Here is a 17985-nt window from a genome sequence, read left to right as displayed (position 1 = left end):
TATGGCTTTTTAATTTTTTTCTAGTTGATTTTATTCTGAACCATCTGAACCCAATGTTTGTGAAAAACTTATCTGACACTAGACTCTAGTCAATTTAGCAAGAAGAAATATACAGGAGTTTGCTCCAGGTTATACCCTGCAAAATGATATCCTGTATAGCAGGTACAGCCAAGTGCCCTGTATTCCTCTCTATAGTGATTCCTTGGTTGGAAGTAACAAACTCTCTTATGCTAGCTTAATAATAATAAGGCAATTAATTAAAAGGAAAAAAAGTATATTTAGCTCATAGCTACCAAAGGCCAAACCATTGGGCCTGACGAGGCATGGGGACAAGGGACTGGAATGCCATCAGGAACCTAAGCAATTGTTCTTATAATCGCTCTTCTGCTTCTCTTGCCAGGTGATGCTTATCTGCTGCTGCTTCTCTCTCTGAAAAGAGGCATCCCCTGCTTCTAAGTGCACAACTTCCAAGTTTACATGTCCTCTCTTCAAGTGACCAGCAGAGATGGGCTGGCATCTCAGTGTCCCAGTTTCAAAATCTTGCAAAAATCTGATTGGCGGGCTTCCCTGGTGGCGCAGTGGTTGAGAGTCCTCCTGCCGACGCAGGGGACACGGGTTCGTGCCCCAGTCTGGGAAGATCCCACATGGCGCGGAGCGGCTGGGCCCGAGAGCCATGGCCGCTGAGCCTGCGCGTCCAGAGCCTGTGCTCCGCAACGGGAGAGGCCACAACAGTGAGAGGCCCGCGTACCGCAAAACAAAACAAAACAAAAAATCCGATTGGCTGATCCTGGATTGGGTGGCTGCTCCTCATCTTTCAGAGTACAGCACAGTGGGTGACATCATATAATTCAAACAGAACTCCAGAGGCTCTCTTGAAGTGGAGGCAGGGTGCAGAGAATCCTGATTTGCATTTTGTTCTAATTTGCATTTTGTTTTGGGTGTCCATGGAACCGAATGAATGCCAGATTAGTCAGCTCCTCTTAGAATTCAGCATGTATTAAAAAATAGTAATCAGAGATTGTAAAATTAGTTTGCGGCCCAAACCCAGCCACAGACATCTTTTGTTTGGCCTATGCAGTATTTTAAAAAATGAGAAGTTTTACATAAAAAGTAAAACAGTCGGGGCTTCCCTGGTGGCGCAGTGGTTGAGAGTCAGCCTGCCGATGCAGGGGACACGGGTTCGTGCCCCGGTCCGGGAAGATCCCACATGCCGCAGAGCGGCTAGGCCCGTGAGCCATGGCCGCTGAGCCTGCGCGTCCGGAGCCTGTGCTCCGCAACGGGAGACGCCGCAACAGTGAGAGGCCCGCGTACTGCAAAGTAAAACAGTCAAATTATTCAGAAAATATCTACTGAACTTGGCAGTGAGGAGGTCATGAGTGGTCTTGACATGAATAGTAAGTGGAACTCACTGTTCGTTATTGATTAAAGACCCTGCACTTAGTGAAGTTACCTGTTAACCTGTAGAGTTTTGTCCAGTAGGGATGCAAATCCCTATTTTCTTTCCAGTGGAATAGATGACTCGAAAGGTTATGTATAGTTTACTACCCTGTAGGACATTAACTAGTTTGTGTCTAACTTTGCAACTTTACACTAATATTCCATTGTTAAATTGCCTAAAGTACCCACCTGTGCAAATGTACTCTTTGATAGTTTTAAGAACTTGTTGCTACCCTCACGGTTTATGCAATGAATTGCATAAAATATTTGTTAATATTTATTTTATAATTGCATGAGAATCTTGATTTCACCTTTTTGAAATTATACTTTAACAAAACTTTTCAGTACTGTCAAAGGGACACTCAGAGCAAAATCTTTTGAAAGTTTACTTGCAAAGAAAGTTTGCAAGGAAGTTCAGGCTTTAGAAGAACAAGCTCGCCAAATAGAAATTACAACTATTTGTAGGAAAAAACTACACAATTTCCAAGTATTGAGTCTATAATTAGTTTGTTCATGGTGGGAAAACAGCAATTCTCACACTACTATCCATATTTTTAGACATCAGCATTGCAAAAGTCAGAGATAAAGTGTGTGTTTGATTTTAGGGAGTCCAATTTTACAGGAAAGGCTCAGGTTCAGAATTTCATTTATTTGGAGAACTAGAACTAGACACAATGACCCTGATGTGTGTATGTCTTGTTGATGATGTTTTGTTTTTGATTTATCTCAGGATGCAAAGTTCTTAATTTTTTTTCTTGACTTTGGGATCTGATGTACCCAATTACTCCTAATGGTAGCAGGGCAAGGAGTCAGTTTGCTTCTACATGATAGATGTAAGGACAATTATAGGATACAGCTGGAGAGGAGCAGCATTGAGTTTGTTGACCCTTAAGAACGGGAATTATGAGGTGTTTTAAATGCTGGCACAAAAGGAAGATAGAAAAAGGTTTGTGACGATCTGGAGGAAAACCATTCCAGACAGGAAGCACAGAGTACAGGCCTGGAGGTGAGAACAAACTCAGTGGATTCAAGGAGTAACAAAAATGCCACTGTTTAAACCAGGGAGAGGGGAAACTGGTGAGAGATGAGTTCCGTGAGATAAAGGAACTCATAAAGGTGAGATATAAGATCATGCAAAACATTCCAGGTTATGTAAGGAGTTTGGGCTTTATTCTAAGCCTAACAGGAAGTTATTGGAGGTTTTTAAGCAAAGGGATATAATCATTTGAAAAGATTACTGTGGCTACCCTGTGGAAAACTAACCATAAAGGCACAGTGGGGAAGCAGAGAAACCAGCTAAGAGGCTAAAAATCCAGACAAAATAATGATGTCTTGGTCTCAGGTGGTAGCAGTGGAGATTGTGAGAAGTGGTTTTATTTAAATTTAATCATTTAATGAGGTAATTAAAATTTTGAGTCTGATATCTTTTAAATGTTTTCAGTGTTTTTAAACTTAATTTCACTTTTATACTCACTAGAAATTAAAAAAGAATTTGTCCAGAGTAGCAACCACCTTTCTTAGTAGTATGATGTAGAAAGGGAGAAGTTTATCTTTTTTTAATTTTTTAACTGGAGTATAGTTGCTTTACAATGTTGTGTTAGTTTCTACTGTACAGCAAAGTGAATCAACTATACGTATAAATATATGCCTTCTTTTTTGGATTTCCTTCCCATTTAGGTCACTGCAAAGCACTTAGTAGAGTTCCCTGTGCTCTACAGTAGGTTCTCATTAGTTATCTACTTTATACATAGTATCAATAGTGTATATATGTCAATCCCCATCTCCCAATTCATCCCACCCCCCCTCTCCATTGGTATGCATACGTTTGTTCTCTACACGTGTCTCTATTTCTGCTTTGCAAATAAGATCATCTATACCATTTTTCCACATATGTAAATTAGTATATGATACTTATTTTTCTGACTTACTTCACTCTGTATGACAGTCTCTAAGTCCATCCACATCTCTACAAATTCCCCAATTTCATTCCTTTTAATGGCTGAGTAATATTCCATTGTATATATGTACCACATCTTTATCCATTCCTCTGTTGATGGGCATTTAGGTTGCTTCCATGTCCTGGCTATTGTAAATAGTGCTGCAGTGAACATTGGGGTGCATGTGTCTTTTTGAATTATGGTTTTCTCAGGGTATATGCCCAGTAGTGGGATTGCTGGGTCATATGGTAGTTGCTATTTTTAGTTTTTTAAGGAACCTCCATATTGTTCTCCGTAGTGGTTGTATCAGTTTACATTCCCACCAACAGTACAAGAGGGTTCCCTTTTCTCCACACCCTCTCCAGCATTTATTGTTTGTAGATTTTTTTTAAACATCTTTTTTAAACAATTTATTTTATTTATTTTTGGCTGCTTTGGGTCTTCATTGCTGCGCATGGGCTTTCTCTGGTTGTGGTGAGCAGGGGCTACTCTTCATTGCAGTGCACAGGCTTCTCATTGCAGTGGCTTCTCTTGTTGCAGAGCACAGGCTCTAGGCTCGTGGGCTTCAGTAGTTGTGGCACGTGGGCTTCAGTAGTTGTGGCTTGCGGGCTCTAGAGCACAGGCTCAGTAGTTGTGGCACACGGGCTTAGTTGCTCCGTGGCATGTGGGATCTTCCCGGACTAGGGCTCGAACCTATGTCCCCTGCATTGGCAGGCGGATTCTTAACCACTGTACCACCAGGGAAGTCCCATTTGTAGATTTTTTGATGATGGCCATTCTGACCGGTGTGAGGTGATACCTCATTGTAGTATTGATTTGCATTTCTCTAATAATTAGTGATGTTGAGCATCTGTGTTTTTTGGCAGTCTGTATGTCTTCTTTGGAGAAATGTCTATTTAGGTCTTCCACCCAGTTTTTGATTGGGTTGTTTGTTTTTTGATATTGAGCTGCATGAGCTGTTTGTATATTTTGGAGATTAATCCTTTGTCAGTTGCTTTGTTTACAAATGTTTTCTCCCATTCTGAGGATTGTCTTTTTGTCTTGTTTATGGTTTCCTTTGCTGTGCAAAAGCTTTTAAGTTTAATTGGGTCCCATTTGTTTATTTTTGTTTTTATTTCCATTATTCTCTGAGGTGGATCGAAAAAGATCTTGCTGCGATTTATGTCAAAGAGTGTTCTGCCTATGTTTTCCTCTAAGAGTTTTATAGTGTCTGGCCTTACATTTAGGTCTCTAATCCATTTGGAGTTTTTGTGTATGGTGTTAGGGAGTGTTCTAATTTCATTCTTTTACATGTAGCTTTCCAGTTTTCCCAGCACCCTTATTGAAGAGGCTGTCTTTTCTCCATTGTATATTCTTGCCTCCTTTGTCACAGATTAGGTGAGAGAAGTGATTTTATTCTCATTATATATTTGAAGATAAAACCAGCAAGACTTGCCAGAGAATGGGATGTAGGACCTGAAATTGAAGGCTCAAGTATGACTTGAGAGCTCAAGTATGCTTGGCCTGAGCAATTAAGAAAATGAGGTGACCATTCACAGAGCTGGAGAATAACTGGAAGAACTGATTTGGTGTGTGAGGATGAGAAATCAGGAGGTTTTTTTGGTTGTTTTGTTTTTCAGACAAGCTGAATTTGATGTCTTATCAGACATCGAAGCAAAGGCAGAGTCTGGAGCTCAGAGATATGGTGGAACTGAAGGTATAGATTTGGGAGTCACTGGTAACAGGTGGTACTTAAAACCTGTGGCTTTAGGATATCTGGCGGATAAGTTGCCCAAGGTGCATATTCAAGCAAATTTAAAAATCACTGCATTAGGTCAAGTTCTCACGCAGTGGACTAGGATATTTGTTCCTATTTAATTAAGTACCTAAATAATTCCAGGCTTCCAGGTAGGCACTCTTTTTTTAAGTGGAGTATTTTATTATTATTATTTTGGCTGTGCTGTGCTGTTTGTGGGATCTTAGTTCCCTGACCAGCGATTGAACCCTGGCCTTGGCAGTGAAAGCGCAGGGAGTCCTAACTACTGGACCACCAGGGAACTCCCTAGACACTTTTTTAAAAACTTGAGGTATAACTAAACAAAATGCACAGATCTTAGGAGTTCATTCTATGAATTCTTTTTTTTTTATTTACAGACAGCATACATTTAAAAAAATATTTTCTTGGCCTCTTTTTTTAATCTTTTTTATTTTCTTTTTCTGGTCTTAGTTGTGGCATGTGGGATATTTCATTGCAGCGCAGGCTATTCGTTGTGGTGTGAGGGTTTCTCTCTAGCTGTGGCATGCGGATGGACTTTCTCTAGTTGTGGTGTGGCCTCTGTAGTTTGCAGCACCGGGCTCTAGCTGAGGCCCGCGGGCTCAGTTGCCCCACAGCATGTGGGATCTTAGTTCCCCAACCAGGGATCAAACCTGCATCCCCTGCATTGGAAGGCAGATTCTTTATCACTGGACCACCAGAAAGTACCCGTTCTGTGAATTCTGACAACTGCATGTATCAGTGTAACACTTCTATCATCTCTGGAAAATTCCCTCCTGGGCCTACTTTTAGTTAACTTTTAGTTAACTATAACATACAAAAGAAACTACACAAATTACAGCTCAATGAAATTTCTACAAAGTGAACACATCTGTAACCAGCATCCAAAGAAAGAAACCAGAACGTTACTTGAACCTCAAAAGTCCCCTTGTGGCTCCTTTCTGTTATTGTCCTCCCCACTTAAGGAAAGACTAACCCGATTTTGAATGTCTCGCAGTTTTAGAGAAGAACTTCTCTGTCTGGCTTCTTTCCCCTTAACGTCACGTTTGAGATTCATGCACGTTGTACGTAGCTGTAATTTGTTTTTGTGCGGTACTTCAGATTCTTTACTACCATACTGGTCAGCCTGCCTTTTTCTAGTCCTTTTTTTCCTCCTCTGACGTGCTGATTCTAATCGCTACCTCCGGCGATATATTAAGCTGAGTGTGGGCTTTTTGACTTCTCCAGGGTTACTGTTTATGCTCTCAACGGGGCTGCAGACATTTTCAGTCTGCCAGAGGCTAAAACAGTCTGAAAATGTGGTGGTTCTCAAGGGCCTTACATAGCGGGATTGCGGGAGCCAGAACAGGAGCAGAAGGCAGCCCCAGGAAAGCTCAGCCCACATTTTCTTTGGCGAATAGACTCACTTAAACCGAATCCAAACCTGGGTGACAACTAGAGACTCGCAGAATGGTCGGTGAAGGTACTAGGGAAGGCCTTCAACAGTCTAGGAGGGGGGAAACCGGGACCCGAAATGCGGTGACACACGGAGGTACCCGCTATATTAGCACGCTTACTTCCCCGCGGGGCTACTGGGTCCCGTCACATAGCCAACGCAACCCCACCTCCTCCCGCAATCCATGATGACGTCACCACGTCGTACAGGCTAAATCATGACGTCTCCAGAGCGCCAGCAGTCACTGAAAATAAAACTGTTCCCTTCAGGACCCAGCACACTTAACGTTCTCATTCTGTCCCGTCTTAGCATAAACAGGTTTCCTTTCCTCCCCTTTTTTGTCCTTTTCTCGCACTTCACAGATTAACCTTACACAAGATGGCCGCCTCGATGGTACTGGGTCCTAGAGAGCACGGAAACAGCCGACTCTCTAGTCAACTTCCGGCTTGGACCCCCGAAGATCAGTGCGTGATTTCCGGGGTTGGGTTATGGTACGCGAAAGCAGCGGTTCTGAGCTGCGACTGCGCAGCCGGAACCTACGGGGTCAAAGTATATTACGTACAGTTGCCCCGGCGTGGAGGTAGAGGCGTTTCTCTTCTCGAACTTCCGGTTTTATCGCGAGAGTTGAGCTTTGCTAAGAGGCGAGGTGGGCGGGGCGGGGCGAGGCGGGGCGGGGCCGAGCCCTGCAGGCGGTGCTTGGGCCCGGGGGGTGGCTTCGAAGGACTCGCGAAGGTTCTAGAGGCGCCGCGTGCGGGAGGCGGGCCGAGATCTCTCGCAGGGTCGGGTGTGCCCTCAGGCCGCGGCCACTGTGAAAGGTGCCGGTGCTGTCTGCGCTCGGGGTGAGCGCGGTCAGTGCGGCGTTTGCTGTTCTCGCCCCTGCGCCGCTGCAGCTGGGGCCTTCCCTCACGCAGCCCGAGCATGGCTTCAACTGTGGAGGAGGTAAGGGGTCCGGCCTTCATCTTCCTCGCTCGCCCTTCCTGGAGCTTTCCGCTCCGTCTCCCGCCCCACCGCCGTTTCCCGTGCGGAGCTGCCTGCCTAGCGGCCGCACGCGACACCTGCCTGTCGGACCGCCTTCCTGGGTACTCGGGTTCCCGCGCTTCCCCTTGGCCTCCCACCCGCCCAGCTGCAGGCGCCCCGTTGCCGACCCGGCCACTGCGGGCCTCGGGGCCTTCGCTTTCCCCGGAAAGTTGACGACCGATGCCCCCGGCTCAGCCTTGGTCGGCGGTGTAGGTGAGCGGGGGTATGTGTCGTGGTTCCCGGCGGCAGGTAGGTCCGATGGTGGACCTGAGGGCTGGTCACCTTCACGTTATCCTCAGGGCCTTTCCGCCCGCGTTACACTGGCCTGAGGACGTGAAGCGTTGTTAAATTAAAGCTGATTACAAAAACTGAGTGTCGTTCCATGGTAGAGGGCAGTTGGAAGGTGAGAAGTCTTCGGTCCCAGCACTTAAATTCTCTTAGTCATCTTTTCTCTACACAGACTTTGGGCAAGTTATGGTGGTTCTCTGGGTCACAGTATCCTTTTCATAGGGTTGTAAAGACCAAGTAATAGTTCTAAATGTTCAAAACAGTGCTTGACAAAACAATCTGCTATAGGCGTTTTTAAAAATAAATTGTAAAGTTAGTTGTAACTAGTGGTGGGAAATAGCTTTTTCTCTTTTAAGCTCTTTAAACAGAGGCAGCTTAACTTTTTTGGAGACTTAGTTTGCACAGTTACAGCATGGGAATAATAAACTTGGATTGCTCTTTTTTTGACTTAAGATGACAGTACTGTTATTCACAGTAAAGTGTTGGGTATCCATTGACTAGATTTGTTCTCTGGAAATCTTTTTGCTTAATATGAACAAGAGTGGGAAATCTCACATTTGACTTTTTAAGTCTGAGAATTTGCTTTAAATGAAGAAAAACTATGTGTGTTATTCTGGATAACTTGACACAAGTTTGTTAGGTGTTAAAGATTGGCCTTGTGGTACCATGTGCCCTGAGGAAAGAATCTCTGAAGTGACTTTACAGTCTTACATTTGGCGTGTTCAGTATTAATCCTCTTTAAAGTAAGGGGCTTTCTAATTGCGGTGTATACATTTAGGGACACTTTTTTTTGTTTGAGATGAAACTCAGTTTTTAACCATTTTAAAGTGTATGGTGCAATGCTTTTTAGTATATTCACAGTGTTTTTGCAATCATCACCACTATATAATTTGAGAGTATTTTCATCAACCCCAAAAGAAACCCATTAAGTGGCCATTAAGCAGTCACTTCCCATTACTCGTTCCCATTCAGCAGCCACCAGTCTACTTTATGTCTCTATGGATTTGCCTATTCTGAGCATTTCATACAAATGGAGATTTACAATGTGTGGCCTTTTACTTTTGGCTTCTTTTACTTAGCATAATGTTTTCAAGTTTATCCATGGTGAAACATGTATTTCTTTTTATGGCAGAATAATCTTTTTTATGGATATTACCACATTTTGTTTATTCATAAATTGATAGACATTTGGATGATTTCCACTTTTTGGCTATTATGAACAGTGTTGCTATGAATACTTGTGTACAGCTTTTTATGTGGATATACGTTTTCAAATCTCTGTGTATCTATCTAGGAGTGGAATTGCAGGGTCATATGGTAACTAACTTTGAGAAACTGCTAAACTCCTTTCCAAAGTGCATCTTTACATTCCCACAAGCAGTGTATGAAGCTTCCGATTTCTGCACATCCTCGTCAACACTTGTTATTTGCTGGAGTTTGTTGTTGTTCGTCATCCTAGTGGATGTGAAGTGGTGTATCATTGTGGATTTAATGTGCATTTCCTTAATGCCTGATGACGTTGAGCATCTTTTCATGCGCTTGATGGCCATTTGTCTGTCTTTGGAGAAATGTCTGTACAAGGTCTTTGCCTATTTTGAGGCACTTTGGTTTTATTGCTTTCTAGTGAAGAATTTGGAAATAGATTAGAAGAGAAAGCTTTAATGTGTTTATGGATAGGGATAAAAGGGAGGTGTGATTTTGCATAAGGAAAACAAGTGAATGCCTAGATAAATTAGGTAAGAAATGCTGTATCTAAGGCATCTTAAATATGTGTACAGGAAAAGCACCAAAGGGATCAATTTTACTGGTTTCAGATCTGCAAATAACAGAGAAGAACTGAGGAATTACCTTAAACAGGCCTGCTGTAAATTGCTTCAGACTTAACAGTGGATATCTTATTTTTGTAGTACTGTAGAGCCAAACTGGCTGTAAAGAGGGCCTGGGGATCTCTTGCTTAATTCTCAGAGTTCTCTTCTGAGTCTCCTAGAAAAAGGAGTCCTATTCCAGTCAAGAAGTAAAACCTTTTGTTTAGACTCTATACGTTTACTTTTTTTTTTTTTAACTAAATCCTTACTCTGGAAACAAATCATACTCATTTAACATTTTAATTTTTTTTTCATCTTATTAGAATGAATGTGAATTTTGAAAGCTATTATAACAAAAAAGATTGCTTTGCACTAAAAGCATCTTGGTTCTATGCTTTAAAGATGAGTTTGCAATTTTTTTTCTTAGTAATATGAGTTTTGGGAGGTGGGGATAGAATTTGGGCAGGAGACTGGGCACAGTTGGACTTTTTATACCAAGTTAGCAGTTACAGATAGGTGAAACAAGGGCATCTGAGTTAAATGAGATAAAAGACTTGGGATAAAAGAAAAGCATTTGTTTTTCTGGTTTGCATTTTCTAAGACTCAAGAAATCTAAAGACTTTCGAGCTGTACTTTGGATATTATACTAAGTTACCAAGCATTTAAGGATTTTTGTATTGAGCCTTACATGATCTCAGGCTATAATGTCAAAGCCTTCCTGTCAGATTGCTAGCTAGTATCAAGCCAGAATGTAAAGTCATTTTAAGAGAAATGAATCCCTTGTTTATAAAGATCTCATGCATTTGCAGTAAGTCAGAGGGTAACTGGAAAAAAGTTTTTAAGCCCATTAATTTTCTAACAGTGTCTTTAACTCTTAAATTAACACAATGTTGACTCTGTCTCTAGAAAGTAATAGAAATAGACTTGGGTAGGCAGTGTATTGGCGTGAGAAGAAAAAAACAGGTGGCTTTTTCAGTGATCCAGGAGTGCATTGCACGTTGGATTGTTTGTCCAGGTTTTCATTCTCTACTGTGCAACCAAGTCCCAGACTTTTGACAGTAAAATTAACCAGGAGCTTTAAAATTAAGAAGTTGTCTAACTTCTTAGAAGAAGAAATATGTCTTTATTTTTTTATCTTTTGTCTTAAAAATTTAAACTTTCTTATGTGTATTACTAGGGGTAGGAAGATCAGTGAGGACGCATCACTGACGGAAAGTAGAGTATTACCTCAGTCAAGTTGCTGTAGCATTTCACCACACTTACCATGTACTCACTCATCTCTTTTATTTCAATATTTAAAAAATTCCTAATATCTCTTGACTAGGACTGGATGTTACAAGGAAATTCACGATTCCCTTTTGTTGGATTTCTTCATGTTATAATCAGAAAATGTTTATAAATCACACTCGTATCTTGTAAATAAAATGTTTTAAAACAAAGGTAGATAACAGTCTACCAAACTGGAAAAATTTGGCTTGATTACCTATTGTTACTTCAAGATTAAGTTTTCCTTTTTAAAAGAAAGGAATCTTGAGTTATTTACAATTCAGTAGGCTGGAGGAAAGAATCCTTGTTGCTACCCAACCCTAGGAAATTTAAATGAACCTCCTATTCTTAGCTCTTATTCAGTAAATTGAAATGACCGATATGCACAATATCAAACTATTGTCTTATTTATCATAGCTAACTTATCTTTTATTTTAACACAGCTACAGAAAGATCTAGAAGAGGTGAAGGTGCTGCTGGAAAAAGCCACTAGAAAAAGAGTACGTGATGCCCTGACAGCTGAAAAATCCAGGATTGAGACAGAAATCAAGAATAAGATGCAGCAGAAATCACAGAGGAAAGCAGAACTTCTGGAAAACGAAAAGCCAGCTGCTGTGGTTGCTCCTATTACAACAGGATATACAGTGAAAATCAGTAATTATGGTATGACTCGCCCCTACATACAGCTCTATACAGTTATTTCTGCCTCTGAGCAATGTATTCCTTAGTAGTGACCCACTAACAAAATCAATTTTTTAATAGTCTTGAGTGTTTGTTTTTGGTGATTTTAAAGAGAAGACCCATTAGTTCTTATTTAATAAGATGCTTTTTAAGATATTAAAAAGAAAATGCTGCATTCTAAAAGCTAATTAATTAATAAGAGAGCAAGATGATTAGTACAATGGTGAGTAGCAGCAAGAAGGAACCTATTCTGAAATATATTCAGTATATATGGACACAGCTTTTTTTTTTTTTGGTTTTTTTTGTGGTACGCGGGCCTCTCACTGTTGCGGCCTCTCCCGTTGCGGAGCACAGGCTCCGGACGCGCAGGCTCAGCGGCCATGGCTCACGGGCCCAGCCGCTCCGCGGCATGTGGGATCTTCCCGGACCGGGACACGAACCCGTGTCCCCTGCATCGGCAGGCGGACTCTCAACCACTGCGCCACCAGGGAAGCCCCTGGACACAGCTTTTTGTTTTTGTTTTTCTTCCTGTTTTGCATTTCTGTTTGCCAAACAATCACCGATATTAACTGAGGAAGAGAATCCAGTTATATTCAAACAACATTTTTGAGCACCTAGTATGTGCCTTTATTGTACTTGGACTTGTGGATACACAACAGTGAGCAAGACCCAATCCCTGCTCATGGTGTGGTTGGGACATAGACGTACAATTAATGCCATAACAATGTCATAATACCATTTTCCCTAAATTGATTATAGACTTTTTTTATTTTGGAAGCAATGCAACTTGAAGTCTGAGTAATGAGCTCTCACGAAGGCAGGGACAGTCTTATTTTCCTTTGTGCTCACAATATCTAGCACACAGTAAGTACTTAATATTTCATTAACTGAATAGAGATTTATGAAGTATTATGAGAATATAGCTGATAAAGTAATTCTGCTGGAGGGGAGGAACAGTCAGGGAGAATTAGAAGAGACATTTGAGTTTAAAAGGTGAGTTCGTCAAGTATGAAGAAAAGAAGGGAATTGCATGAGCAAAGCACATGAGTAGAGGCGTGAAACGCATCATGCGTTTTGGGTATCGTCATAGCAAAAAGCAGTGTGTGTGTTGTGTTTAAGTGATATACTGCAGTACTATAGGAGATACGCTGTGTACTTCGTTGACGATAGGAAACTGGTCTGAAGGTGGTAGGATTCTGGCATAGTAACTAGGAACCTAAATTTGTGTTTAGGGAGAAATAGTTATCATTGTGGAGGATGGGTTGAACGGATGGTAAGTAACTAAATGAAGTACAGAACCCTCTAGAACATCTTTTTTTTTTATTATTAACACTAGATTTCTATAGGACTAAGAAAAAGTCATATAGTACAATAACTAGATAAATATATATTTTATTATATGATGTGCTTTTTATGTGACATTTGTGTATTTTCTGTTAGCAGAATTCATATAGGTTAGAGACTAGCTTGATAATAAAAAAATGAAATAAGTTCTAGATATTGGTAGGTTAATTAAATTGGCAGATTTGGATGAATTTGACTCTAAATTTATATTCTGCTTTATCAGGGAAAGGAATTGAGGAAGCTAGGTTTGCATTTGTTGAACTGCTTAGAGAAGTAGAAATGATTATGGAATTAGCTAATACTGATTAGACAAAGCTGATGTTTAGCCATCCAGCTTGGTGGAGATTATCAATATTTAGGAATAGGACAAAATTATATCCATAAAAAGGGGAAATGAGCTACAATTAAGGAAGTATTTAACGATCATATTGCTTACTCTAAGGAATAAAAAGAACATGGGCTTTGTGTTCAGTAAACCTGGATTTGAATCCAGGCTGTTTCACTAGCTAGATGCCTAACTTTGGGTAGATTACTTAACTGCTTTGAAGCTCAATTTTTCCATCTAAAAAGCTTCTTATATCTTTCTTTCTTTCATGTTTCTATTACTAGATTTTTATCTTAGTGAGTTTTATTATGAGCTGTGTGCATTTGCTATTCCAGAGATAGTATCAGACTTTATTCATGGTCCATTTTTTGTTGTTGTTAACCAGGATGGGATCAGTCAGATAAGTTTGTGAAAATCTACATTACCTTAACTGGAGTTCATCAAGTCCCCGCTGAGAATGTGCAGGTGCATTTCACAGAGAGGTGAGTTCTCATAATGGGGAAGACAGTGCCTTATTATGGGTTCTTTTCAGCTTCTAAAATTCTGCTTAAATTTAAAATTATCCTTTACATCTGCTTTAAAGGTTGAGTCTTATCATCTGGGATGGCCAGGTGCACATCCTAAAGTAAAACTGGCTTTATTTCCACAACGACTGAAGAGCACCTTTCACAGAACCAGAAAGATAAAGTGTTCACTATTGTGTTGTAGGTCATTTGATCTTTTGGTAAAGAATCTAAATGGGAAGAGTTACTCCATGATTGTGAACAATCTCTTGAAACCCATCTCTGTGGAAGGCAGTTCAAAAAAGGTAGGTTTACTTTTTTGTTGTAATACTGTCATAATTGTCATAATATTTTTTTCATAACATTGTGAAACCTCATGAAATTACCTGGCCAGTTTAGAATTAAGATGAACTAGAATTAATTTATCCTGTTGCCTGTTTTGTAAATAAAGTTTTATTTGAACATATCAGTGCTCATTTGTGTATGTGTTGTCTGGCTACTTTTGTGTTTCAGTGGCAGAGTTAAGTAGCTACAACAGACCGTGTGGCCCACAAAGCCTAAAATACTAATTATCTAGCTCTTTACAGAAAAAGTTTGCCAGCTCCTGCTCTAGAAAAATAGATTATAAGAATATTGCATTAGAATCAGGAGGGTGTTGAATAAACTGAAAGTGGTTAAGAATGAGACTTGAGGTTTTTTTTTTTTAATTTTTATTTATTTATTTATTCATGGCTGTGTTGGCTCTTCGTTTCTGTGCGAGGGCTTTCTCTAGTTGCGGCAAGCGGGGGCCACTCCTCATCGCAGTGCGCCGGCCTCGGTATCGCGGCCTCTCTTGTTGCGGAGCACAGGCTCCAGACGCGCAGGCTCAGTAATTGTGGCTCACGGGGCTAGTTGCTCCGCGGGATGTGGGATCTTCCTAGACCAGGGCTCGAACCCGTGTCCCCTGCATCGGCAGGCAGATTCTCAACTACTGCACCACCAGGGAAGCCCAGACTTGAGTTTTAATGCCAGTTTTATCACATATTAATTGTGACCTTTGGCAGCTCACTTAATCACTTTATACCTCAGCTTTCTCATTTGTACAATGGGAATAATAATTTGTTTTACAAAATTGAAATAAACTGTCTTTGAAACAGCATTATTCATTTTTCACTAATTCAGATAATCCTTCTGTTCCTACCTAATTTAAATAAATGAAGTTTAATGCCCCTGGTACACAGATGTGCCATTCTGCTGTCTGTGTTTACATAGAGTTATGTAGCAGCTTAAAGGTAATATTAGAATATAATTTAATGATTAACTTGTGACTCCCTGCTCCCTTCTTTGTCCGCTAATCACATGTTGAAGTATTACTCAAGAGTCCTAGAGTTATGTGGATCATTGTTGAAAGGGCTGTATATTCTTGCTGTTTCTGCTCACCTTGCAAACTCCCTAACCAATACTGCCTTACATGATTTTCTGCCTGTCTCTGACCCCTCTTACTGTTTTATTCTCTCCTTCAATCATCAAAATCCAGCCATTCCTCCTCCTTGTTTTCACCAGAATCATCTCTTCCTGTGTCAACCGTCTGGAAGGCCCTCTTTCCTGGAGCTTGGGCCACAGCTCACATTTCACCCCAGAGAGGCTTTCCTAGTGAAGTTCCTTCCCCAATACTCATTAACATCCTCTTTGTCTTGATAGCATCTAGTATTTGAAGGAATTAGTTTGTGTATGATTTTCCAGCCTATTCATAAAAGTATTACTAGCACCTAAAACTGTTACTGTACGTAACAGTAACTCGAGTAATTGAGTAAATAATTATTTTCTAAATATTCATGCCTATCTCCATGTGTTCTAAGTTGTACCTGTTTTCCACTTTTCTTCCAGATCAAGACAGATACAGTTCTTATCTTATGTAGGAAGAAAGCAGAAAACACACGGTGGGACTACCTGACTCAGGTTGAAAAAGAATGCAAAGAGAAAGAGTGAGTCTGCTTTCATTTATTTAAGAATTATAATGTATTCTGTGCTAGGGTTGTAGATGTTCATCAATAATGGAGGTGTATAGTCTGCAATTTGACCATTTACCTTCTAATGTCCTCTGATTAACCCAGTTAGTTATATCTGCTTTCACTTGTCAGAGGGCACCTGAAGAGGGCATGTATCTAGCAAGTTGCTTTTTAAGGAGATCTTTGTACTTGTGGTTGGTTCTTTTGTGCTGGTTCTTAACCCTGGGCCAGTGGTGCTGCTATATAGGTGCTGTGCTCATTCTGAGAGATTCCATTTCAGTAGTTCCATAGTAGCCCAGATACCCATATATGGTTTTTTAATTCCACAGAAGTTTCTGATATATAGTTAGAATTTCACTATCACTGGTATAGAGTGAAAAAGAGAATATTTTTATCCTCCTTAATAATGGCTATTCTGAAAAATGTTTATTCAAAGATACTTCCATCCTAGGTAAAACATTCCTCTGCTTTCCTGCAGTAGGTAATGTACTACGTTGAGTCAATTAGCCATCCACATTTCTCTCACTCCTCCCTCCCATAGCCAGTGTGCATTTGGGATGTGGTTGGCTAAGGTGTTAGGCATTACCTGTGGAATTGCTTTTAAATCTAGAATGGATTACCTGAGTATAGGAACCTGTTTTACTGTTACTGTATCCCCAGGGTCCAGTACAGAATCTGGCACTTAATAAATGAGCTAAGTGAAAAATTAAGTATAAAGTTAATGAGCTCAGTTTGCATACGGATTGAACTAGAAGTGTTGACTACATTGAGGGCTGTGCTTTTATACCACCAGGTCCAAAACTCAGGTATCTCAGGTTTAAGAGAAGGCTTTTCTAATTAAAAAATATGAGCTTCAGTATGTGTCCATATATAACATATGTTTGTTTTTTGTCAATGAAATTGTTTTTCATATTATATGAGGAAACATGCTTTTAAGAAAATTAAAAGTTTAGAAAAGTAAAAGCTTATTTCTTTACTTTTCCTGCTAAAAATTAACCTAAAATCCCATAGTCCCAAGATAACCCCTTACCGTTGTTTTAAAAATTAATTAATTTTTGGCTATGTTGGGTCTTTGTTGCTGCACCTGGGCTTTCTCTAGTGCGCCGAGTGGGGGCTGCTCTATGTTGCAGTGCGTGGGCTTCTCACTACAGTGGCTTCTCTTGTTGTGGATGCACGGGCTTCAGTAGTTGTGGCATGTGGGCTCAGTAGTTGTGGCTCGTGGGCTCTAGAGCACAGGCTCAGTAGTTGTGGCGCCCAGGCTTAGCTGCATGTGGGATCTTCCTGGACCAGGGCTCAAACCCATGTCCCCTGCATTGGCAGGTGGATTCTTAACCACTGAGCCACGAGGGGAGTCCCCCTTAACCATTTTTGATGCCCATTCTTTGATGCACTAAGTGTGGTTATGTATTGTTTAAGATGAATCTGTACATGTTTTGATTGTCAGAGTATGTTTGGATACTCTGTCTTCCTCTTACCCCCATTCTTGTACTTCCTACATACTAATTTGTCTCTTTTCATACTTAGTAATCATACCTATAAAATTTGTTAGTAAATGGGATTATTTATATATATTTCTACATTCTATATATTATTATTACTATTATATGTTTCATGTACATTATATATATTCCTCCATTATTGATTGCGTGTGTTTTCTTTTTAACAGAAAGCCCTCCTACGACACTGAAACAGATCCTAGTGAGGGATTAATGAATGTTCTAAAGAAAATTTATGAAGATGGAGATGATGATATGAAGCGAACCATTAATAAAGCCTGGGTGGAATCAAGAGAGAAGCAAGCCAAAGGAGATACAGAATTCTGAGACTTTAGTCTTTTTGGGAACTGTGATGTGGAAATATCGATGTTTCCAATGAGGACATGTTGGTGAGCTGCACAGATAAATTTCACATATAACTACTTACACAGTCTAAGTAAAGGCAGTGAATTCTCCATTTCCTGTTGGAGGATTTATTTAAATAAAATATGCTTATTAAACAAACAAACACTCCCTCCAAAGATGGTTTCCTTAGTAACCGGGTCATTTTATTCAAGAAAAGGGTAATGTATTCTAGTGTGAAATGTAAAGAAACAAGTCTTACCTAATTAATGAAAATGCCACATTGTGTGTCTTGTTCAGCTAAGAGGTAGAAACAAAAGTTATTGCTTGCCTTCCAGTTCTGACATCAGCTCCCACCAATGTAAGAA

General features: G+C 40.4%; 1 protein-coding gene across 1 annotated transcript; it reads left to right on the top strand.

The window, feature by feature from the left end:
* Window positions 1-7250: 7250 nt before the first annotated feature.
* Window positions 7251-17783, top strand: CACYBP (calcyclin binding protein). The gene is made up of 6 exons (XM_060132946.1): window positions 7251-7501; window positions 11382-11601; window positions 13674-13770; window positions 13997-14096; window positions 15658-15755; window positions 17446-17783. The coding sequence occupies exons 1-6, from the start codon at window positions 7481-7483 to the stop codon at window positions 17600-17602; spliced, it is 693 nt and encodes a 230-aa protein (XP_059988929.1). The 5' UTR covers window positions 7251-7480; the 3' UTR covers window positions 17603-17783.
* The last annotated feature ends 202 nt before the right edge of the window (window positions 17784-17985 follow it).

The sequence above is a fragment of the Lagenorhynchus albirostris genome, chromosome 2 (assembly GCF_949774975.1).
Source record: "Lagenorhynchus albirostris chromosome 2, mLagAlb1.1, whole genome shotgun sequence".
Lineage (NCBI taxonomy): Eukaryota > Metazoa > Chordata > Mammalia > Artiodactyla > Delphinidae > Lagenorhynchus > Lagenorhynchus albirostris.
This window is presented reverse-complemented; position numbering and strand designations above follow the sequence as displayed.